The following is a 24564-nucleotide window of genomic DNA, read 5'->3' as shown; positions in this document are numbered from 1 at the left end:
ACGCTGAATTCACAAAAGTGCGAGTAAATATCAGATTTGAATAGTCGGTAAGCATTAACGGCGGGAGATGTACGCCAGCAGCCGGTAATTTCCGTTATCTCGGTGCCGAGCCGCACTCGCGCAGGAGGTTCGTTAAAATGCAGCCCGCCCGGATGCGAAACGCCAATGTGCTCTAACACGACACACACGGACTGAAAAAAAAACTCGACTATTCAGCAGTTTTTAATTTTAAAACCCTCGCTTTTTCGCTCGCATTGTACTTTTCATGCGTCATTATGGTCTCCCTATTCAATGTTTGGATTTAGCTCGCGACCACAACAGATATTAGTAGTTCTTCCTCCATTGTCAAATAAATATAGTATCTAAAAATATATCGCTATTGTAACTCGACCTTTGTTATGTAAAAAACGATATTATTGTAAGCTTACTGCTTGTGTTCTAATAACATGTTATGTGACATGTTGTATCTAATTAATCACAAAAGCCACTCTGCGGTATAATAATATGTCATCCAACAGGTTCGTGTCATGTGCAGACGGCAAAACATCACCGAAACATCAGCCGAAACGCTGTAATTACTTACATCTCTGAACGGAGAGGAAAAAACAAAGAGATTAATATATATTAGGGTTATAAATCTAACAGGAACTCGGTTGATAAATAAATCTCAGAATAGCGCTATAGAAAAGAGTTCCGTGTCAGCGTTCGGTATTTATTTCGCCACGAGTGGCTCGGGACGATGTCCGCTACGTATTTTTCTTCCCAACTTCAACGGCGAAACTTGGGATTTATCATGAATAATTTAAAATATCATGTACATCTCGTGGAATATTCCAGCATAATGCCATCAGAAACCACCGGTCGTATATTGATTATATTCTTTGTGGTAGAAGAGTAGAGCGACACATGGAATTAATATTTTTACTCAAACTCTACAACTGATCTGGATTATAAATCTCGATAAATCGACCTACCGTATTCGAGACACGTACGCTGCTGCGACTATTTGCTTGCTGTAATACCTATGGTGTTGTGTCATACTGTTCACTTGCTATAAGACACAAAATAGCATGTCCAGCCCCTCCTTTGCAGCTTTTATAATTTTATTAAAGGTATCTTTTGATTTGTTTGAACATTTTGATGTGGTTAACTTTGAAGAAACATTTCGAAACAAATTTTATGGATGAGTTATTCACAATAGGGACTGTTTTGATCGCTGTTAGTAATTTACAAATTGATTTTAAATATCAAATCTTTGTAGTCCATTTGAGATATGGGGTGAAACCTGTTTTGTTTTTTAATATATGATTATCATGCTCTCCTTTTACCAGGTCACGTGGGCGGTTGTGGGATCACGGACGAGGTAGTTCAGTGGATGGAGCGCATCCAGAACTCGGGCGTGGATGAGGAAGCGTCTCCGTCGCCGCCTCCGTCGCCACCTCCTCAGCAGTCCAATACCACTCACGCACACCATCAACCGGCGTCTGCATCGGCGCCACCGCACCCCAACAGCTTGAGAGATGATTCACCGAGGTAAGTACGAGAATGAAATGTAGAAAGAACAAAAACATCTTACTCTTACTTAGTCAAAATTTATATATCTACCATTTCGTTTTGTGCACATTTAGGTCTTGTCTGAGCTTATACATATTCAGAACTAGTTGACGAAGCGCAAACCTGTGTTGTATGTTTTATTAACATTAAAAATTCTTACGCTTTCTTAGTGCTGCAGTTTTTAATTAATAAAATGTAGACTCCAACATGTACAACATTTTCGGCATAGATATTTTTGCCAGTACTTTTTATTAACTGTTCTTTATTCTGAGGTTTAACGAACTCGCGACTGCTAACCAATCTGTCGTCGCTCTCCATTAACCTGATGTATCTAAAACGCTATTATTAGAACTGCCATAAACATATTATGATCCCCCAACACTGACAAGTAATTATTTGTGTACACAGTACACTAGCTAACAAAAACTTTTAAACTTTTTTTTTGAGGTGCCCATATGCGCGCGCACATGTTGCACGTGGTCCACAGCTAAACAAAAAATGATCTTATATTCGACTAATAGTGCAATACGTCGCTCAAACTCGATTCGCATTTCGAACGGTTCATTCTAATAGACTCATTTATCTTAATACTAGTTTATCTAGTTGTAAAAAATAGGTCGATTGACGGTATATTTTATTCTTTGGCGCTATATTATTACTTGTACAAGACTTTTAAATACCAAAGCTTTGTAGTTTATACTATAAATACTGTTATTACAGCAGTTAAGTGAGCGACCGTAGCAGGAAAACAATTATATTTTCGTGTTAAGGAGATTGAATATTTCAAGTATATTTGCCCGTTGAAGTCGTTCCGCAAATATAAACGTAAAGTCGTGAAATATCATTGATTTTTTAATGTTTAACAATAATTGCTGCACCGGTTGCTTTGTCATTACTAGGAAAAGTTAATCTCAGTCTCATTGTTCCTGTTTCGTATTTTACAGACAAGCAAGCTTTAATTAAACATTCTTTGAATTCATAATGAAGTTAAACGTTATAATTATAGAGTAAGATCCCAGAGCTGCCAGACCTACGTGATTTTAGCAAAGCTGAAATTTTGAGGATTGTTAGTATAAAGGGTCTGTTAAGAGGTATGCACATCCACTACCTTGAAAGCGGGGCCGTTTCTGAGGTAGCGCGGAGTGAAGGTGCTTAAAAAACGACCCAAACTACGTCATAGTAGCAAAGTTGGTTTTCAGATATGTTATTAATGATATTATGTAGAATTAAAATTGACTATTGCCAGACCGTTTCCCGGGGCCATTACTTCTGCCAGACGCCTTAAATGTTGTTAAAAAATGAGGTCAACTACGTCATAGTAGCAAGCCTAAATTTTATATATGTTATTAAAGGTACAATTTTAAGACCCCCTGTATGCGGACAGACCATTCCGCAGGGCCCTTTGTCCCCTAGACGCCATTAAACTTTCCCTATGAGTGCGAGAGTAAGAGCATTATTCATACGCATTAATGAAAAACAATTGAATTAAAAAAATAAAAATTGAAAAATTATTGAATACTAGCTGACCCGCGCATCTTTGCTTGCGTCACTTAAGAGAGATAGGTCAAAATGTTACATAAACGGGTTATGTAACATTTTTCACTGGTACTCTGCTCCTATTGGTCGTAGCGTGATGATATATAGCTTACAGCTTTTCTCAATAAATAGGCTATCCAACAGTAAAATATTTTTTTATTCGCACCAGTAGTTCCTGAGATTAGCGCGTTCACACAAACAAACAAACTTCTCAGCTTTATAAAATTAGTATAGATTAAAAGTACTTGGAGTGTTTAGGAAGATAAGTAACATTATTTTGGGAATTATTTTAAAAATAGATATGGTTTACACTATTCACAAAAATTATGAAATAAAAATTGTAGTCATTCATCATCATCATCATTATCTGAGCTCTTACTTCCCTCATCAAATTGAATATTTAAATCATCTCCACCATCGTCTTCATTGTTACTTGAATTCTCTGTAAAAAAAAATGTAGGTAATGATGTTGAAAACAGTTACAAGTAGGTATATTGAAATAATTTAAAGTTAAAATAAAATACCTAATTCGTTTTCAAGTGATTCGCTTACGAAACTTGGCAATTTGTCACCATCAAACCACTTAAAATGATAATGGTTATCCTTTAGAACCCACCCTTTATTTGCTGGGCTTAAAATGCTAGGACGCTTTATATGAGCATTACTCCAGACACCCGCAATATAATTTGCTCGTCGAAATTGTTGAAGCAATTCAGATTTACAAGGAGGTAAATTACTTGCGTCGAATTTTTTAACATTTTGCCGGTGGAATTTCTCATTCACATCGCCGACTGTATACGTGTTAATGAAAAGTTGTAGCCGTGCAGCATCTACATCAATTCAGCTCAGACCATTTAAAATTTTGAAGAAATCGCCAGAATATCAAGAAGCTTTTGTTCAATTCGGAGAAGTTGAATTATCTATTGATAAAGCGAAGGAACAAAATATATTTGATGTAATTCAAAAATTTATCTGCGAGTTATATATGTTCCCGGATTAAAAGTACTTGGAATGTTTAGGAAGATACCTAAACATTCCAAGTACTTTTAATCTATACTAATTTTATAAAGCTGAGAAGTTTGTTTGTTTGTGTGAACGCGCTAATCTCAGGAACTCCTGGTGCGAATAAAAAAATATTTTACTGTTGGATAGCCTATTTATTGAGAAAAGCTATAAGCTATATATCATCACGCTACGACCAATAGGAGCAGAGTACCAGTGAAAAATGTTACATAACCCGTTTATGTAACATTTTGACCTATCTCTCTTAAGTGACGCAAGCAAAGATGCGCGGGTCAGCTAGTATTCAATAATTTTTCAATTTTTATTTTTTTAATTCAATTGTTTTTCATTAATGCGTATGAATAATGCTCTTACTCTCGCACTCATAGGGAAAGTTTAATGGCGTCTAGGGGACAAAGGGCCCTGCGGAATGGTCTGTCCGCATACAGGGGGTCTTAAAATTGTACCTTTAATAACATATATAAAATTTAGGCTTGCTACTATGACGTAGTTGACCTCATTTTTTAACAACATTTAAGGCGTCTGGCAGAAGTAATGGCCCCGGGAAACGGTCTGGCAATAGTCAATTTTAATTCTACATAATATCATTAATAACATATCTGAAAACCAACTTTGCTACTATAACGTAGGTTGGGTCGTTTTTTACGCACCTTCACTCCGCGCTACCTCAGAAACGGCCCCGCTTTCAAGGTAGTGGATGTGCATACCTCTTAACAGACCCTTTATACTAACAATCCTCAAAATTTCAGCTTTGCTAAAATGACGTAGGTCTGGCAGCTCTGGGATCTTGGTCCATTAGTGTCAAATATACTCGTAGTATTCAAACCGGTTGGCGACCACAAGCAAGGAAGGATATTGGTTTTACCGCTACTGTGCGGTGCGTTGTGAAGGTGAACTTGGTAGCTACATTGTGCATGTTCATAGGTACTGCAATCCTCTACGTTACTTACACGGTATAAGCGGGATTTAAATTGTTAATCCCGCGGGATTTACGTGTCAGCGGGAATATTAACCTAAGAGAACCCCATTTTATAACCCCCCCGCAGCGGAGGATTTGCATGCAAGCTTAATTGCGCTTTGATTCAAGAATCACGAGTTACATTAAACACAAATAAATAATAACTTTGATTATGTTCAATACAATATGAACAAGTACATGATATATTTATACAATGTAGGCACATGAAACAAACAAAATTTCAAAAATAAAATGTCCAGAAACCTACTCAAGCATAATAGAAAATTCTTAAAATTCTATACGACCGTTATTTCAGATACTGGGACTTCCACCATCACAACAAGTACTCCCGAGCGGCGAACACGGGCGAACATTCGCGAACGAGACGCGCGGCGAACTTGGACAAGCGCAACACATGCTCTCTGTACATACAGACAGACCCCCTCATATGGCGTCACGTCAGGGAGGGATTCCCGGATGTAAGTAATTTTTTCATACAAACATGTCACTCCGTGTGCGGTGACTATTTGTATGCTAATCATTTGCAGTCATTATAATGTGGCGTGTTATTTGAAAGGAGTATGCTTCAGAATTATATTGTTTTGTTAGTTGTCATTAATATATGTATTATGTATTATATGAGCATTTGTTCTGATATTGTTTCCAATACGCTACACATTAACTTGTAAAGAGTTACAAAGGTTTAAGATTAATGTTAATAGGTAGAGTAATTTAAGAAGAACTGCAGCTACATTACAATTTGACTACTTTAAGTCCAATTATGAATCTTTTCTTAGAAAAAATAGGTATTTTACTTTTGCAAAATAAACAATGTTGTATGTGATTACTCCAAAACATTTTCATATCTACAGAAGTACAAACATCAAACATGTTTTGAGCTTAATTGAAGAAGGTCTTATAAACACTAAAGTTATTGATAGTAAAAGGTTTTTTTTATCACTCTTACATGCAAAATAAGCTTAATGAACTCAACGGGTGCAAATGAAATCAAATTACAATATTGTTTTTATTTGATTCCGGATTAGGAAATTAATTGTTGCTAGTAGTTTCATAAAATCCTTTTCCCAGCATGGAGACCCCAGCAAGAAGACGGAGGTGGACATGAAAACTCGTGAGGAGATCTTATCACTGATATCACACCACGTCACGGCTGTCAACTACATCTACAGCCATTCCAAGTTCGACGGCCGCCTTGAACATAGGAACATCAAGTTTGAAGTACAGAGAATCAAGGTAGACTATTACTTTTTAGTTTCTCTTAAAACCTAAAATTGTATTGTAAGGTATCAAAAATTAGTAATAGGGCACTTACTAGATCTATTAGAGCTTTGAAGAAATTGCGTCAAGGGATTTAAGAATACTGCTCTGCGTAGCGCGTTGACTGCACAATAGCGCAATTTTCTACTACTTTCGAGTATTGACAACCGGCTGGCTATCGAGAAATTTTGTATAACAAACTGATCAGCGCCACTAGCGGGAACCGTAGGAACATTTTTTCCGTTTGTTTTAAATATCAAAATTGACACTCGATATTACAGACTGTATAGAATCGCTCTGCGGGTCTAATATCGTGAAAGTCGGTACGGAGCTGATAAAACTTTTACACACACAAGGTAGTATGAAAGAGATTTGGTTAAGTAACCTAAAAACGTATCGAAAGTGTATACAATGGACAGATTTATGTACGCGTTCGTCACTCCGCCACGCGCCTGTCTGTCTCGTTTCATAATTTGTATTGTTCACCATCGATATGTAAATGGCACATTCATTTTCTAACCAATTGTCTTCTCACCTACATACATACAAACAATGGTCTCCGAACTATCTTACTTTTTTTTTAACCCGTTTCTCTCTCACTGCAGGGCATGGGTCTCTTCCCGAACGAGAGAGAGGTTAGGCCTTGAGTCCATCACGCTGGCCAAGTGCGGATTGGGGATCTTACCTACATTATTATTTATGCGACCGAATGCAGTAAATTTGATATATTCAAAGCATAAAAACGGATTAAATAATGTAAAAATATTAGATTTTCAATGCAATGTCGCCAAATCGATTATTAACACAGCCATAAATATTGAGATAAATTTCTAAAGAGAATAATATATTTTTGTATTTTCTTTTATGACTGCACTATCTCAATGTATAAAAGTCAATACATTCGCGAAATGTATTTTGAATTATGGTCGCAGTAGTGAGACTGAATGACTTTTATATCGCTGTTTTGGAGCCCTAGGTTATACTAAAGTTATAACTGGATTACTTACTCTAGGTATATTAATATCTCAACATCTTTAATACCGTTCAAGGAATTCTTGATGAATTGAATGTCTTACTGGTAGATGTATAAAGGTCTTTAAATGGTGCGTTGTAAGTTTGTAACCGTGTTGATGGTTCACTTCTTTGGACATTATAATTTGACAACTTGGAAACGACAAGTGCGAGTTAGAATGACCGGTAATGTCATCTTGGGCTTTATGCAGTAATAAACGAATTGGTCTTAGGCCCAACGTAAAACCTAGCGGAGACGCGGTAAAGACACTGGAAATAAATAAATAAAAAAAAACCTTAACTCATATGAGATGTGGTTTGCATTGCGCCTTACTGTCCTGTCACACTACATTAACGATATTCTTAAAATCAACATTAATTTGGTAACTCTTGATACATCAAATACCACATGTTGGTACTTGCAGTGTTTTCGCTAACCTTAATTTCCTGTCAACAGTGATAAATGTAGCTCTTATCAATGCTCGCTTGGCTAAAGCCATGGGGTTCTCACAGTGACATTGTTGTCGGTCATTTATTATATGATTTTACATATAATTAATCATTGAATCATAATTCGATAGGAATGTTGACGTAGTGGCAAGGAAAACGCATTACATAATATGCGTAGTCGTCTAACTATTTATATTCCAATGTAATGAAAATTCTACTTCGAGGAAAAAGAACCTTATAAAAAAAGTAGATTACCAATCATGAATTGAGTTTATAGCGAATAGACAGCAGATGCGGTGGGGGACTTTGTTTTATAATAATATGTACATATATGTAGTGATGTTAAACATTGACAAGTATATGTTTGTGCCAGATCGACGACGACTCGATGTGCCGATCGCACGACTTCACAGTGGAAACGAACCAGTTCTGCCTGGAGAACATCGACGTTTCTAACTTCCTGAACCTGCACTCGCTCGGCAACCACGAGGACTTCTGTCTCGCCTACGTGTTCACGTACAGAGACTTCACTGGAGGAACATTAGGTAACATACCTGTCCCTAAATATATACCATTATATTTATTAGTTTGATCATGAACATTGCGAACGAAGTCAGAACCATCTTGAAAGCCTTAATATTGAAATTTTTGGTAATTTCAGCTCTTCATTATCAGCTTTTAAATCGGATTGCGGAGTCTGAACCATCTTGTAAACCTTACTTCTAAAATTTTTGGTTCCCTCCTTGGAACAAATATCATCTGTATATAACTCTCCCTACTCTTGTTCAAGACCACTGAAAAATAATTAATTTGAATTAAGACACTTCTATTTTTGCTAGTGTTAAATTACATATTTCGTATATTACAGGTCTGGCGTGGGTGGCGAGTGCAAGCGGCGCATCAGGAGGTATTTGCGAGAAATACAAGACATACACGGAGACCATAGGAGGAATGTACCAGAGCACTAAGCGTTCGCTCAACACTGGCATCATTACATTCGTCAACTACAACAGCCGAGTCCCGCCCAAAGTCAGTCAGCTCACTCTAGCCCATGAGATCGGACATAACTTTGGATCTCCGGTAAGTTAAACATAAAAGTATAAAGACTATGTTAATTGGTCTTACTGAAATCTGTCAATGAAAAGTATGACCGATTGAACAAAAATTGTGAATACTAATGAAGTAATGCTATTTTTTCCAGCACGATTATCCCTCGGAGTGCCGGCCGGGCGGGCAGCAGGGCAACTTCATCATGTTCGCGTCGGCCACGTCGGGCGACCGGCCCAACAACAGTCGCTTCTCGTCGTGCAGCATCGGCAACATCAGTCAGGTGCTGGACGCCGTGCGCGACGGACGCAAGCGCAACTGTCTCACCACCAGCGAGGGGGCCTTCTGCGGGAACAAGATCGTCGAGGTCGGCGAGGAGTGCGACTGCGGTTAATATTATTAAATCTCTTTCAATTTTATTCTAAATATGCTGTCATTATAACCCCTAATCTCGGTACTGTATCTATTTGACACTAAGAATGTTTCCGCTTACAGGTTACGATGAACTTGAATGCAAAGACAAGTGTTGCTATCCTCGGCTACTTAGTACAGCAGACCGACAAAATAATGAGACTGCCAAAGGTTGTACGAGGAAGGCGCGCACACAATGCAGGTACAATAACATATTCCATTATTTGAATTGTACTATTATAAGAGTTTCAATAAAACTATAAAATCACGTACACACTTATTTCACGTATTTATTTATGTGAAACACACGTACACGTTCGTATACCTACGTAAATTACCAAAATGATACAGTAAATATAGGTTTGAAGGCTTTAAAAGTACGTGATTACTTTTAATTTTAGACTTAGTATTCTACTCCTAACATCGATTATACACCTGAGAGAAAATTAAAAAATTCTGATCGAGAACTTATGTACATAATTAAAAGTTACATTGAAGACAATATATCTTTAAATGGTAGTAATGCTAAGTTTTATGTTTCATTTCAGTCCTTCACAAGGGCCATGTTGTCAAGCCGACACGTGTCAGTTCATGCCGGCGTCGCGCAACCAAACGTGTCGGGAGGCGACCGAGTGCAGTCACGCGTCGTTCTGCTCAGGACAGTCCGCCGACTGCCCCGAACCCAGCGCTATGGCCAATCATACTAAGTGTAATAATGGTAAGTGATGCTAATCTATACTAATATTATAAAACTGAAGAGTTTGTTTGTTTGTTTGTTTGTCTGTTTGTTTGAACGCGCTAATCTCAGGAACTACTGATCCGATTTGAAAAAAAATTCAGTGTTAGATAGTCCATTTATCGAGAAAGGTAATAGGCTATATATCATCACGCTACTACCAATAAGTGCAGAGTACCAGTGAAAAATGTTACAAAAACGGGAAAAAATGTAGACCCATTCTCTCTTGTGTGACGCAAGCGAAGTTGTGCTAATATTAGGTACCTTTATAGATAGCTCCGTTCGATAGTTGTAATGATGGTTTAATGAAATACATGTTTATGGTTCGAACGTCGTATATTCTCTGATCGTCATTCGTTACATTATTTTATATTAAGTAGTGGGTACAGGTGCGCTCACACTACATTTGTGATTTATTTTTCTCCTTTATCGGCGATAGAGGATATTATTTCTATAGCAATCATCTTTTAAGCATAAAGACTATACGTTATAACCGTGGAGTATGCGTGCAGGCACGCAGCTGTGCATCAGCGGCGAGTGCAGCGGCTCGATCTGCCTGGCGTGGAACATGACGGAGTGCTTCCTGTCGTCGGCGCCGCGCTCGCTGGGCGACGGCGTGTCGTCGGCCGTGGTGGACCGGCGCGCGCTGTGCCAGCTGGCGTGCCAGACCGGCCCGCGGCCCGACTCCTGCCAGAGCACGGCCGACTTCGCCAAGCGCGTGGGCCTGCCCGAGGGCGGCATCAGTCTGCGCCCCGGATCGCCCTGTGATAATTTCCAAGTGAGTTCCAAATTTTCTCGCCACTTTTATTTTACACTTAGCGGGTGTCGTCACATTAGTGACGCAGAATATTTTTGATCGTTATTATTTTATTATTATAATATGAGTCGTTCGTTCGCGGCAGGGTTACTGTGATGTATTCCTGAAGTGCCGCGCGGTGGACGCGGAGGGTCCGCTGGCGCGGCTGAAGAACCTGCTGCTGAACCGCGCCACGCTGCAGTCCGTGCAGGCGTGGGTCACGGAGCAGTGGTGGGCCGTGCTGCTCGCCGGCGTCGCGCTCGTCGTCTGCATGGGCGCCTTCGTCAAGTGCTGCGCCGTGCACACGCCCTCCTCGAACCCCAAGCGACCGCCCGCCAGGTGACACAAGAACGAGCTTTGACTTTTAAAAGCCGCATTAAAACGTGCTCTATTATCGAAGTTCTTTTCGACGTTTCCTTTGTTCATATCGGTACAGTACATATAACCATGTTTTGTGACGTTGCAGGCGGTTATCTGAGACGCTCCGGCGTCCCATGAACACGCTGCGGCGCATGCGGCACGCGCACGGCGGCGCGGGCGGCGCGGCGCGCTCGCCGGCGCGCGGGGCGCCGCGCCCCGGACACCGCCGCCCGCGCGGACACAAGGGCTACGCGCCGCCGCTCACCTACCCGCACCGCGACCTGGGTCAGTATAAGCGCCTCCGTATCGACTACACGGGTAGACACGCCCCGTTGGTATTCTACTATAGGTGCTCTAACTATTATTTCCGTCGTCCGCAGCGTCGGCGCCGGCGGGCCCGAGCGGGCGGCGCGGCGAGCCGTACGCGAACGCGTACCCGCAGTCGTACGAGATGCGGCCGCCGCAGAAGGTCTGACAGTACGAGTACTGCGGCGACGCGGCGCTGGAGCTGGTGGCGCTGGCGCCGGGCGTGCCGCTGCTGCTGGGCTACGTGTACCGCGAGCCCGCGCCGGACCACAAGACGGCCACGGTGGCGTCGCAGACCACCATCACGCTGCACTCGCCCGAGGCGCTGGCCGTCACGGACCCGGCGCGCCCGAGCGCCGACATCTAGCCGGCCGCCCGCCGCCTCTTTCGGAACCGGTAGGTACGTTATTTGCTCAACGCGGACGAGCGCGATCGATCCGCTCTCTGCGAGCTCGAGAGTAGACGTCGGCGAGCGACGCGGTGATCTATCAAATTATTATTTTTATACAGAAAGGAACCGTAGGGACGGCGCGATGTTCGTGTGAACCAGTGATACTTTTTAACTGTTCAGTAGTAGAGTGTCGCTCCTGTAACCGGACATTTATGTATATTTTTGTATATAAATGGAGAGGTATACAAAGGCTACGATGTAAAAATATCATACGACTTTAAACCGGAACGTTCATACCGACTCTAGAGGTGATTGTAAAGTACCTAACTGCATTGTTTTACTCGAATCTCCGTAATTGTAATTTTTATATAAAGTTATTTTTAACGTATTTAATATAAAGTAAGTGGAATGTCGAGGTGCCATCATACCGATTTGTATTCCTGTTCCTTTAATCATTAGTTCTTCGTATTCGCTCCATCGTGATATTATTACATTCATGATAAGTATATTTTATAATTTAATTCGTAATAGGCTCAAATACCAACATATTTTCAAAATTTGCATTTAGTCTTCCTATGGCGATTAATGTACTTTTGTATTCGTTTTTTTATTTATCCTATTTTAAGTAGAATGTAATGTGAAAATTAACAATATTGCCAAATGATCAAATGTTATTAGACTGAAACTTTCAATGTTGCTATTGATGAACATTATGTCAATCCATTCCTGTATTATTTGTGACTGTATGAGTTGTATTCTGTAGCGTCTAGTGCTCAAAGCCGATATTACACTAGCATTGACCAGACTGCCGAGTGTAGCCGAGCGGTGCCGAGTGCTGCCGAGTGGCGACCATGTTGCATATCACACAGCGCTCCCTGTCCTCTAATATACCTGTAGCTGAATATGCGTCGTACAGTTGAATTGATCTCTTGATAGATTATTGAGATTACGTTAACAATCATATTGCGTAGTATTATTAATTTCCGTCGTGCAAGCCAAAGAGCATGATGTATTTTTATTATTTCTATACATTTTAATATTAAGAATCGGTCTTATAAGTATACCATATTAATGCCATTTTATTAGTGAATGTCGAAACAATATGCAAGTTCTTGTAATTGTACTATAATACTGTATATTTGTATGTATGTAAACTGAGGGTAATGTTTCTGTTGTAGGATGACTTGACCAATCGTGTAACTGGCGGATGGCAATATGTCCGCCAATAGTAGTACTCAATGGCATTATTTCTCCTTAAGTGTAAGCTAGATTACCGTAATAGATTATTTAAATGACAATGTGAATATTTTTAATTAACAAGATGAATGTTACAACATGTGATTTCAAAATAATAAAAAAAAAACAATAAATTTTACATGAATCTGGTATTTTTATTTCGAAGGCGTATCATAGCAATCGCTAAGTAAACCCATAATAACATAGCATGCTGTAGGTGCAGTATATTTAAGATCTTAAATATGTATTTACTAGACCCGAAAGTGCTGTCCATTTCAAATATAATAAAGAATATCAAACATACAGTAGTCCTAACAATATAAACGTTTAAGTTATTGTTAAAACAAACAATTTGTGACTCAATCACGCCAAACTTACTGAACGGATTTTGATTAAATTCGGAACAGTGATAGTTTATTTCCTGGATGTATACACACGTGTAGTTTATGACCTTTTGTCCTGGGAATTCTTTTAATAAAATAGAAATTAATTATTAAAGTAGTTACATTTATACTAATTTCGCATTAACATGGGAATGTTGGGTATTTCCCAATCTTATCATGTTCTTTATGACTAAACTGTTCTGTGTGAGTTATGATTTTATAAACAACATTTATAGTACTGATAAATAAAAACTTTATTGAAGAACTAGCTGACCCGCGCAACTTCGCTTGCATCATATAAGAGAGAATGGATCATAATTTTACCCGTTTTTGTAACATTTTTTACTGTTACTCTGCTCGTATTGGTCGTAGCGTGATGATATACAGCCTATAGCCATCCTCGATAAATGGGCTATCTAACATTGAAAGAATTTTTCAAATCGGACCAGTAGTTCCTGAGATTAGCGCGTTCAAACAAACAAACAATCAAACAAACAAACTCTTCAGCTTTATAATATTAGTATAGAAGTATAGATAACATTAATATATGTTATCTACATCTCTATAAAAAGAAAGAATAACCGAAATTTATGTATGCGAATAACTATTCAACAACTGAACTAAATTTGATATTTTTTTTTTAATATGTTCGTAACTGTATGTCGGGACGAGGTTTGTATTGAAACGATGGGTTTGACATTTGAATGGGAACAGGAATGGGAATCAACGGGATCAAATTCTACCATACCCGGACGAACCGGACCTATCCGCTAATAAAATTTAAACATAAATTGATGCAGGTGAACTTATTTGGATCGTTTATGTTTTAAACAATGATAAATAAAAGTCCTTGGGCTTTCATATATAGCAAGGGTTATTAAATATAATTTGAGGAGGTGAAGGGTAAGTTTGAAAAATTAAAAGCTAAGTGTTTCAAATAATCGTACTTATTAAAAAAAATATTTTACACGCGATCAGAGACGCGCGATCCAGCTAGTTTGAAATATGGACATCTTATCTCTATCCACATAACCCTTGAACTGCAAACTACAACTGTAGTTATTCTTTTTAACGATACATAGCTTGTTATGAATTAATAGGTCTCTTCAATAAATAAATACTGGCACATTTCAAGTCAATATAGAGCTTAGCGCACGTGTTTAGCCAGTGAAAAATCAACAAATATTTAGTATGTTTATTATAAAACGTGTGGGAATCAAAATTTCTCAATTCTGATAGATTACTTCGCCGTCATCACCTGTGCAATGTTACGTTATATGGGATTAGCTTTAGTCCTAATCTTACCATACATCGAAAGCGGTAAGTACATACCTACGTACTAAACTAGTGTTTTTTCATGTGTCATATTTTATTGTTGAGTATGTATAGTACTTTATTAGCATTATTATTGAATAATATTAACCTTCTGCTCTTGTCTTACACATAAATAATAAGTAGATATGTCATTTCATCTTCCTCTCACCGCGCAATTTTCGTAAAAAGAGGTACAAAGTTTTTGCTTCACGATGCGCTATGATTTATTGTGCCTAAAAAGTACCTATCCCTGTTTTTTTTTCTTTTGTTCTACGCACATGCTCATCGACTATGATACTTTTTTACGCTACTACTACGGTAATACAACCAAAAATTGGTCACACGAAAGTTCTTTTTGCCCTAGGTGAATTTCTACTAAGTAGATATTATGTTTATAATGACAATCATTAATGTGTTAGTTGCAGTACCACGTCTGAGTGAGTACATCGAGCACTATGAGCCGCTGGAGTACGACGCAGACTCACTGCACGAGCAGCACCTGCGTGCGCGACGTTCCACGGACCCATCCGTAGATTTGATTTTAAACTTTCGCGCTTTAGAAAAGGACTTTAATCTGCGTTTGCGTCGAGACATATCCACGTTTAGTGACGGCTTACAAGTAAGTTTTTTTTTAAGCTATGTGATATACTTACTCCGAAACGCGTGTAACCGAAAACCCACTCATCGAATGCACCCGATGGCTAAAGGCTTCCTACACACAGAGCCGGCGGGTTACGCGGCTTGCCGGCGTCATTGGTTTCCACCATTCGAGCGGTAATGCTGAGTGTTGACGGCTCTGAGAGGTTTGCATGTGTGTAGCCGCAATAGCATTGCTATGAAATGGGTGCCTCAAGATAGTCGTCGGCAGCGGGGCAGGCCCAAACAGAGAAGGCGTTATGACTTGGATACGCTTTTCTATCCAGATGGCCAGATGCAACAGATGATCGTGAGAACCCTTTGTTCAGAAAAGGGACACAGAAAAAGGCTTATTAAAAAAAGTATAATATCTGGAAGGCACCGATAAAAACTTTATTTTATTCTTCACAGGTCGAAAGTGCAGGTCAGATGCACGAAGTTGATACTTCACACATATATAACGGAGAATTAATTGGTAAGCAAGCTTTAATACCGCGTTCACAAACATCACATTGGTAAAGTTTTCAATACAATTCTGACTAAACTGTTCAAGTGACCATCAAAATCTTGGTAGGTTTGTACTAATTGCTGCAAATTCTGGGAAGTTAGTATTACTTATTTTATCCATTTGTCTGAAATTCTTCTGGATAGGGAATAAAGATCTACAATTTTTATCCAGATGATCCACAATCGACGGTATTCGGTTCGGTGACAGACGGCGTGTTCGAGGGTAAGATCGTGGCCAGCGACGGCTCGTTCTACGTGGAGCACGCGCGGCGATACTTCCCGCCCAACGGGACGCGCACGCGCGTGCACTCGGTGATCTATCGCGAGGGTGACGTCAGCGACCATTACGCCCATCGGAGACATGGTGAGCAGACGTGCTACAAAGTGCTATTTCAGACGTACCACAATCACGCGACAACCACAACCACACCACAACAACAACACGGTCGGTTGCATATTTTCATATTAAAATGGAATACGATCATATGTACCACATCTTGCCGCCGTTATGGACTAGGTTTTTCATACTACCAAATCGCGACCACATCGCAACGGCAGCGCAACTACAGGCGGCACCGCTTAATTAACAACCGGTCACATCGCAGTTTCGTCAGTACTACAACGCAACTGCAAATAGCTACAGCGGTACTATTCATATGGAACCACATTTTGTCGCTGTGTCGTGGTGTGGTTGTGATAGCCGGTAGGTGTGAAACTTACTGTCTTGGATTTTTTTTAAATAAGTATTCTTACCAGGTCATAAAAATGGCTGCGGCATGACAGACGACGTGCTTCAATGGATGGATCGCTATCAGACCTCTGGTATAGACGAGGGTTCTCTCCACCAGCTTGCTACTCCATTACATCCAAGTAGCTTGAGAGATGACTTACCGAGGTACGTAGAACGGTCTATTCTTTGATTGACTAGGATGTCCTTTAATCAATGAAATTATTGGAGCCCTCTTTCCGATGATGCCCCTGACCTAAGAAACAGTCTTCCCCGAAAATTTTGGGCTGAAAATATTTTTACGCTTTAATATAGAATCGCCTATGACCCCATATGGGATTTATAGCATGGGAATCGCCTGTGATTGTACGCACTTGACCGCCATTTCAAGCGGTTGTATACTAAACTGTAGCCGCGCGGTTAGCCGCTTCCGTGATTAACTGGCTAGCGCGTAAGGGGGCTTAACCAGTGATCATTTGTCAACATTGTTTCAGTCAACAAAAAGAAAACTCCAGACACTTGCGCCACAAACGTTATTTATCACATGACAAACGCCACACTTGTTCTCTGTTCATACACACAGACCCTTATGTGTGGCAACACATCAGACAAGGATTCCATGATGTAAGTCATCTATATTCTATACTAATATTATAAAGCTGAAGAGTTTGTTTGTTTGTTTGAACGCGCTAATCTCAAGAACTACAGGTCCGATTTGAAAAATTCTTTCAGTGTTAGATAGTCTATTTATTGAGGAAGGCTATAGGCTATATATCATCACACTACGACCAATAGAAGCAGAGTACCAGTAGAAAATATTACAAATCGGGGAAAATCTTGATTCTCTCTTATGTGACGCAAGCGAAGTTGCGCGGGTCAGCTAGTACATACATAATATCACCCCTATTATACCCGAAGGTGTATTAAATACACTCACGTTTCGCCAATAACAGTGCTATAACTCGGGCCATTTCAAACATGCGAACCAAGTCATGTAATTTTTTCGGAGTCTCGCACTTACATATTGTCACATTCATTTCATTCTTTTGATTGTGACGTAGTTCGCACGTTTGTAACGGCCTGATTATAGTCCTTGTAATAGAGAGCCATTGCTATTATACCGGTTACAAAACTCCGGGTTACCATTGAGAAATATAATAAATTTAGATTAGAAAAGACCAGTAATTAGTACTTAACCGGACCTGGGATTCGAACGTAAGACCTCATGATTTGCTGACGGATACACTACCGACCAACAAGTTAAACTTGGCCGTTAAACAAAACTATTTTAATAAAGAAACTGTAGCCCGATTCTCTACCACAATCAACTACCGACAATCGGCTAGCTATCGACAAAGTTTGGACCAAAATCTGATCAGCGCCTCTATCAGGCTCCATAGGAACTATTTTGGCCGTACATTTTAAATGTCAAACTCTCGATACTCGATAGTGCTAACTGAAGAAAATTGCGGTACTATTTTGGCAATTTGCCGCGTATATTTTTTTTTTTATAGTTTTTTTTTCTTATAGTTTTTTTTCTTATAGCACAATGACGCAAGTCAGACAAGCGAGGTGAACACGAAGACTCGAGAGGAGATCTTATCACTAATATCACACCACGTCATGGCTGTCAACTACATCTACAGCCATTCCAAGTTCGACGGCCGCTTTGAACATAGGAACATCAAGTTTGAAGTACAGAGAATCAAGGTATTATATATTACATACATACTTTTTAACCTATTTTATAAATACGAAAGTCTGTCTATCTGTCTGCCTGTTATACTTTCAAAGCATAACACACATTATTTTACACACACCATATAAACTGCTGAGCCGATTTTAATATTATGTAGCATGGGCAAGTGGGCTTAATGACGTCCATACGTTTCACCAAATATAGCGATTGACTGATACTCTTCGACTGGCCATGGCGACCACTTCGTCTCATGATCTCATAGTTGATGTTAATGCACCCGGAGATGGCTTATTTAGTCAATATTTGTAGACAACTCCCGGGCGCGGGCACAGGAGTTTGCCACTCACAAAAATAATAGTATGAATAGTATTTACATAAAGGTTTTTCGAATGTAATGGTTTAGAACGATAAAAACCGATTATCATAATACATTTTAGTGGCAATGCGTTTATCGACATGCCTAGTCTTTGGAAATGCCGCTCGACGAATAAACCGGTTAATTAAGGTAAAAATAAAGTTCCTAAAATGGTCACGTTCTTAAGAAAAGTTCGGAAGAAAACCTTAATAAACCGCTATTAACAGGCAAGGCTCGGAACCGGTTTTAAATTAATAATTTTAAACCGGTTCCGAGCCTTGCCTGTAATAACTAACTCTCGTAGTCCGGCTTCATCATGTAAACTGTTTATTGTTGGTACAGATAGATACTGACACGGTGTGTTACTCGTCACGTTACGGAGAGGAACCGTATCCGTTCTGTAAAGACAACCTGGACGCGAGAGACTTGCTGAAACAGCACTCTCTCGAGAATCACGAGGACTTCTGCCTCGCGTATATGATCACTTACAGACAGTTTTCAGCTGGAGAACTAGGTATGTCAGCTTACACTTTATCCCTCTTATTCATAAAAATATATGAAGTTATGAAAGGCTTATAAAGTGTTTTGTTTCTTTCACTCCTTAGCGAAATGAAAAAGAGAAAACATATTATAGTAGCTTTTAACTAAAGTAGGTTTATAGTGTGTTTATACTTTTGCCCAATAACTTAGTTGAGAGCTTTGTACGCAATGTTCGCGGCTGGAAGGGAACAAAATTTTGAATTATGAATATCAGCGACCCAGTTATGCAGCTGACGGTGATCTGTTTGATACAGCATTTTTTTATTCAAAATACACAAAACTGGTAATTATTATCTGAATCAGTGGTTCCCAACCGGTGGTCCGAAGTCAAAATCTGGTCTGGATGATTATTACACTTTATCTTTAATATACTAACATAGCGGTCCCTGCTAACAGGAATAATATAAAAGTGGTACTAAGAAAAGGTTGGGAACCACTGATCTAAATAAATCGTGCAGGCTAAGACTCAGTAACTAAGTTGTCGCATTATAATTCGTATTTTTTTTTATCACTGCTTCACTCAATCCACTGAAATATTACCATGTTGGAACAGGAGGCTTTTTTCCACGTGATATAATATAAATTTGGAAATACAGGTCTCGCATGGCTGGCTAAACCTGAGGCTCCGGGAGGCATATGCTCGAAATACGAGACATATTCAGAGAAAATAGGAGATGAATCCTCAACCAACAAACTTTCTCTGAACACTGGTGTCATCACACTACTCAACTACAACAGCCGAGTACCGCCTAAAATCAGTCAGTTGACGCTTGCTCATCAAATTGGACATAATTTTGGATCTCCGGTGAGCTGTTATTTGCCTACAATATTATTTCGAAACCAAACATTTCTTCAATATATTTTTACTTTTGTTCTTCCAGCACGATTATCCCTCGGAGTGCCGGCCGGGCGGGCAGCAGGGCAACTTCATCATGTTCGCGTCGGCCACGTCGGGCGACCGGCCCAACAACAGTCGCTTCTCGTCGTGCAGCATCGGCAACATCAGTCAGGTGCTGGACGCCGTGCGCGACGGACGCAAGCGCAACTGTCTCACCACCAGCGAGGGGGCCTTCTGCGGGAACAAGATCGTCGAGGTCGGCGAGGAGTGCGACTGCGGTTAATATATTGCTTTTTACTAATAAATATATTTTTGCTTGTTGTAATAATATTATTTTCTTTCATATTTCGATTAAAATTGGCTTTCTGCCATCAGGTTATGATGAAGCTGAATGCTATGACAGATGTTGCTATCCACGAGTGATTAGTATGTATGAGAGAGAGAAAAATATCACTGCAAAAGGTTGTACAAGAAAGGCTCACACACAATGCAGGTTTGAATATACAAACTTACTTTACTAGTTTTCAAATAAAATTTGAAGCCCTTTCAATAAACTGTCAAAATTACTTATATTATTATAAGATTTTGCGACTGCCAAACTACTCACTAATCAGGCTTATGAGCCCATGATTACTTATCTACCCATGGCACCTAAACCTTAATTGCCTTTATAGGAGGTATCATTGGTACTCCAGAATCGGTACAAGGTGGACCTGAAGGCATCTCATTTATTACGAAGTATAATAAATATGTTATGTTGGCAGTCCATCCGAAGGCCCTTGTTGTCACCCGGGCACGTGTCAATTCATCCCTGCGCACCGCAACTACACGTGCAAGGAAGAGACCGAATGTAGCCACACTGCACTCTGTTCTGGTCACTCTGCTGAATGCCCTGCACAAAAAAATAAACAAGGCCTAACAAGCTGCAATAATGGTAGGTAGTTAGGTACATTGATATATGTATTTATAAAAGCAGTGTTAGCCGAATGGTTTAAATTGGCACCTCCCACGCAAGTGGTTGCAGGTTCGAACCCGGCGCAACAATGACTTTTCGAAGTTATGTGTGTATTAGAAATAATTATCACTTGTTCTTACGCTGAAGGAAAACATCGTGAGAAAAACCTTGCATGCCTAAAATTTGTTAAATAAATTTTTTGAAGGCATGCAATGTCCCCAACCCGCACTTGACCAGCGTGGTGGACTCAAGGCCTAACCCCTCCCTCTCGTTTGGGAGGAGACCCTTGCCCTGCAGTGGGACAGTAATGGGTAAAAAAAAAATTTCTTGCTCTAACTCCAACCTTTATGCTAGGAACGACTTGTTCGCACTTATTGCTAATGTTGATGAATTCTGACCAATACCAATGCAGAACAATTACAAGTTATCTTTTAATTTAATAGCACTTCTTAAAGTGCTACAAATAAAAATATCGCAATTTCAATCTTTGTACGGAAAATCATTGTAGTGATGCCGGTTATTATTCTTTCACGGATTGCTTCCTTAATTATATTGTTCTGCATTACAGTAGTGGTACTACAAGATTGTTATTTTGTTGCCTTTGTATAAATAGTACTGAAACTTAAAATTTAACACATTAATGTCCCACTGCTGGGCAAGGGTCTCCTCCCGTATTGAGGGAGGGCTTAGGCCTTGAGTCTACCACGCTGGCAAATTGCGGGTTGGGGACTTTCCTTACCTTCAAGAACTGTTCTAAAGAACTCTCACGATGCATTACGATGTTTTCCTTCACCGTCGGAACAAGTGATAATTATTTCTAATACACACATAACTTCGAAAAGTCATTGGTGTGTTGCCTCGGGTTCGAACCTGCGACCACTAGCGTGGGAGGTATCAACTTATACCACTCGGCTATTACTGCTTAAACTTCAATACTTTTTGCAAATAGTTTCCATGTTGTGCATTGTACCTATATTTACCTGCCTTAGATTCGATTAACACTACTTATCTTTAAGGTACCAAGATATGCATTCAAGGCGAATGTAGTGGATCGATGTGTCTCGCTTGGAACATGACGGAATGTTCCTTGTCGTCCGCACAGCCTCACATTATCGGAGAATCGAAGGTGTTAGACCGGCGGGCGCTTTGTCACCTTGCCTGCCAGACTGGCGCCACTGCGGACACATGTCAGAGTACCATGGAGTTTGCGTCGAGTGTGGGAATATCTGCCGATGGCATAAGTCTGCCGCCAGGCTCGCCTTGTGATAATTTCGAGGTAAACTTTTAACATTAAAATATATGTTAGTAAATTTAAATTGACTGCCTCCGTAGCGCATTGATTTAGGTCGCCACGCCGCTACCATTGCGTCGGGAGGTCCTGGGTCCGATTCTCACGTGAATCAATTATTTCTGCGATCCACAAATAATTGTTTCGGTTCTGATTGTACTTTAAGTCCGTTGTTTGTATGATTTTAAAATCACCGCGCCACAAAAGCAATTACTACCGAGAGTTGTATTTTTAAAAACTATCGAAACTATAATATACCTACATATGTAGGTAACTGCCTGCTACGCTTTCACATCTTAATTACTGAACCGATCATGTTATTCTCAAACCTTATCATCACCAATGAACCAAAACAGTCCTTATTATTTACAAGAAGAGCACAAATTGATTCACAGTTGTTTGATAGATGATTCAACATAATTTTAGTGTATATCATCATCTTATCAGCCTCATATGCCAGTAATCTTTTTTCTTTTTCAGGGTTACTGTGACCTGTCTCTCAATTGCCAGCCAATAGAAGACGGAAGTAGTTCCATACGCCGTGAAAACTCCAACCTCAGCAATAATTACACATTTGATGGAAAATTGTAGTTCCGAATTTAAACAAGTTTAATAAACAAAATAATGTTATACTTATTATTTTTATTTCAATGTCATCCAATTCCAAAGATCATTACATCAAATAAACTAACTGCCTCGAACTGATATATGAAGCTAGAATGCTGCCACCGATCACAATCTCTTGAATTTCCCGAGCTCAATGACTGCCTCCGTGGCGCAGTGGTTTAGATCGCCACGCCGCAACTACTGCGTCGGAAGGTCGTGGGTTCGATTACCACACATAACAATTATTTGTGCGATCCACAAATAATTGTTTCGAGTCTGGTTGTATTCTGTGTCCGTTGTTTGTATGTTTGTAAAGTCCCCGCGAAACAAAAGCAAATTGCCATGTATTTTCAGTATTCATTTTCATTAAAATATTATTTGTGGCAACACTGACAATCCGATATTTTCCTATAGTAGAATGGATATAGATGATATTAAGAGCCTAGAAACACGAAAACGTAAAAATGGTAATACACTAGTCCCAAAAATTAAGGGATATAAAAAAAGAATCCAAATTTTTGGGTGATTTTCAACAAGCTGTAACTCCGAGGAAAATGGTCGTACAGAAAAAATAAAAAAAACTAATTGTAGCTCCAAGTGTCTAGTTTTTAGATATGACCATGAAAATTTTTTGTCATGGCCAGGTCTGGAGAAATCCTACTAAAACTACCAAAAAAAAATTTTTCCAAATTTTTTCCCTCCTAAAAAAAGGTCCACGGGCTTCAAAATTTTTTTTTTGATTCTTTCGTTTTAAAGTTCTTTTAGAAAATTTAATCTTCTTTAATTTGCCGTATTCAAAAAGCCTGTACAACAATTTGCCACGGAGTTATCTGCAATCAAAGCAAAAAAGTTATTTTTGACTTTGATATTCAATAACTCCGGAAATAATGATTGTACAGAAAATCAAAGGAGGGTTTTGAAAACTACACAATATTCTCTATAAGAAAATGTAAACATCTTCTAAGAAAAAAATGTTTTTTGAATTGAAACCTCGGACTGAAAAAAAGACAAAAATTCGCGAAATTAAGGATATTTGGATAACTTGGTATAACTTTGGATAAAATGGATGAACGAAGGATATCGTCGGTAATTTTTCAACCTCAAAGTGTCCCCTAAAATCCCTCAAAAATTCAAAGCGCTGCGATTTTTTTTTCATTGTGCCCCGAAGCTTCAAATTCTTTGTTGTTGCAAAAATCACCATTGTGAGCAATTTTGTGATCTTTATTCATTTTTTTAATAAATTTTTTATTTTCTCTCTAAAATCTTTATTTCATCGATTAAAAAGCAAATCGCAAAACGAGAGATCGTCTATCGCTGCCATGAAGTCAAAATCGAGATTCGTCAGTCCATAAGACACTGGTCCACTGTCTACGACCCGAATCGTGATGGTCATGCGCATAATCCAATCAGGCTCGACGATGTCGTGGAGTGAGCATAGGCACGCAATTTGCTTTTTAATCGAAAAAATTAAGATTTTAGAGAGAAAATAAAAATTTTATTAAAAAAATGAATAATGATCACAAAATTGCTCACAATGGTGATTTTTGCAACAACAAAGAATTTGAAGCTTCGGGGCACAATGAAAAAAAAATCGCAGCGCGTTGAATTTTTGAGGGATTTTAG

The 24564-nt window shown here is 39.3% G+C and overlaps 2 protein-coding genes across 3 annotated transcripts in view; both read left to right on the top strand.

Annotated features, from left to right (window-relative positions):
• Positions 1-13238, top strand: part of kuz (zinc-dependent metalloprotease kuz) — a 48199-nt gene extending 34961 nt beyond the window's left edge. Inside the window, exons 5-16 of the mRNA XM_076115367.1 lie at positions 1332-1533; positions 5388-5550; positions 6161-6325; positions 8184-8355; positions 8679-8890; positions 9012-9246; positions 9353-9470; positions 9817-9986; positions 10517-10782; positions 10907-11139; positions 11267-11445; positions 11541-13238. Of these exons, the coding sequence (XP_075971482.1) occupies positions 1332-1533; positions 5388-5550; positions 6161-6325; positions 8184-8355; positions 8679-8890; positions 9012-9246; positions 9353-9470; positions 9817-9986; positions 10517-10782; positions 10907-11139; positions 11267-11445; positions 11541-11635 (2210 nt within the window). The 3' untranslated portion in view covers positions 11636-13238. The remainder of the gene's footprint in view (positions 1-1331; positions 1534-5387; positions 5551-6160; positions 6326-8183; positions 8356-8678; positions 8891-9011; positions 9247-9352; positions 9471-9816; positions 9987-10516; positions 10783-10906; positions 11140-11266; positions 11446-11540) is intronic.
• A 1316-nt stretch (positions 13239-14554) lies between these two features.
• Positions 14555-22961, top strand: LOC142973546 (disintegrin and metalloproteinase domain-containing protein 10-like). 2 transcript variants are annotated; one of them, XM_076115366.1, is made up of 14 exons: positions 14555-14796; positions 15216-15409; positions 15838-15901; positions 16106-16297; positions 16690-16828; positions 17155-17284; positions 18206-18370; positions 19057-19228; positions 19851-20059; positions 20136-20370; positions 20468-20585; positions 20857-21026; positions 22064-22323; positions 22816-22961. In XM_076115366.1, the coding sequence occupies exons 1-14, from the start codon at positions 14742-14744 to the stop codon at positions 22924-22926; spliced, it is 2214 nt and encodes a 737-aa protein (XP_075971481.1). In that variant the 5' UTR covers positions 14555-14741; the 3' UTR covers positions 22927-22961. The 2 variants fall into 2 exon arrangements, with proteins under 2 accessions (XP_075971481.1, XP_075971480.1); XM_076115365.1 differs by having other exon boundaries at positions 15210-15409.
• Positions 22962-24564: the final 1603 nt, after the last annotated feature.

The sequence above is a fragment of the Anticarsia gemmatalis genome, chromosome 6 (assembly GCF_050436995.1).
Source record: "Anticarsia gemmatalis isolate Benzon Research Colony breed Stoneville strain chromosome 6, ilAntGemm2 primary, whole genome shotgun sequence".
NCBI classification, from domain to species: domain Eukaryota; kingdom Metazoa; phylum Arthropoda; class Insecta; order Lepidoptera; family Erebidae; genus Anticarsia; species Anticarsia gemmatalis.
Note: the sequence above shows the minus strand (reverse complement) of the source record. Positions and strands in the feature narration are given on the sequence as shown.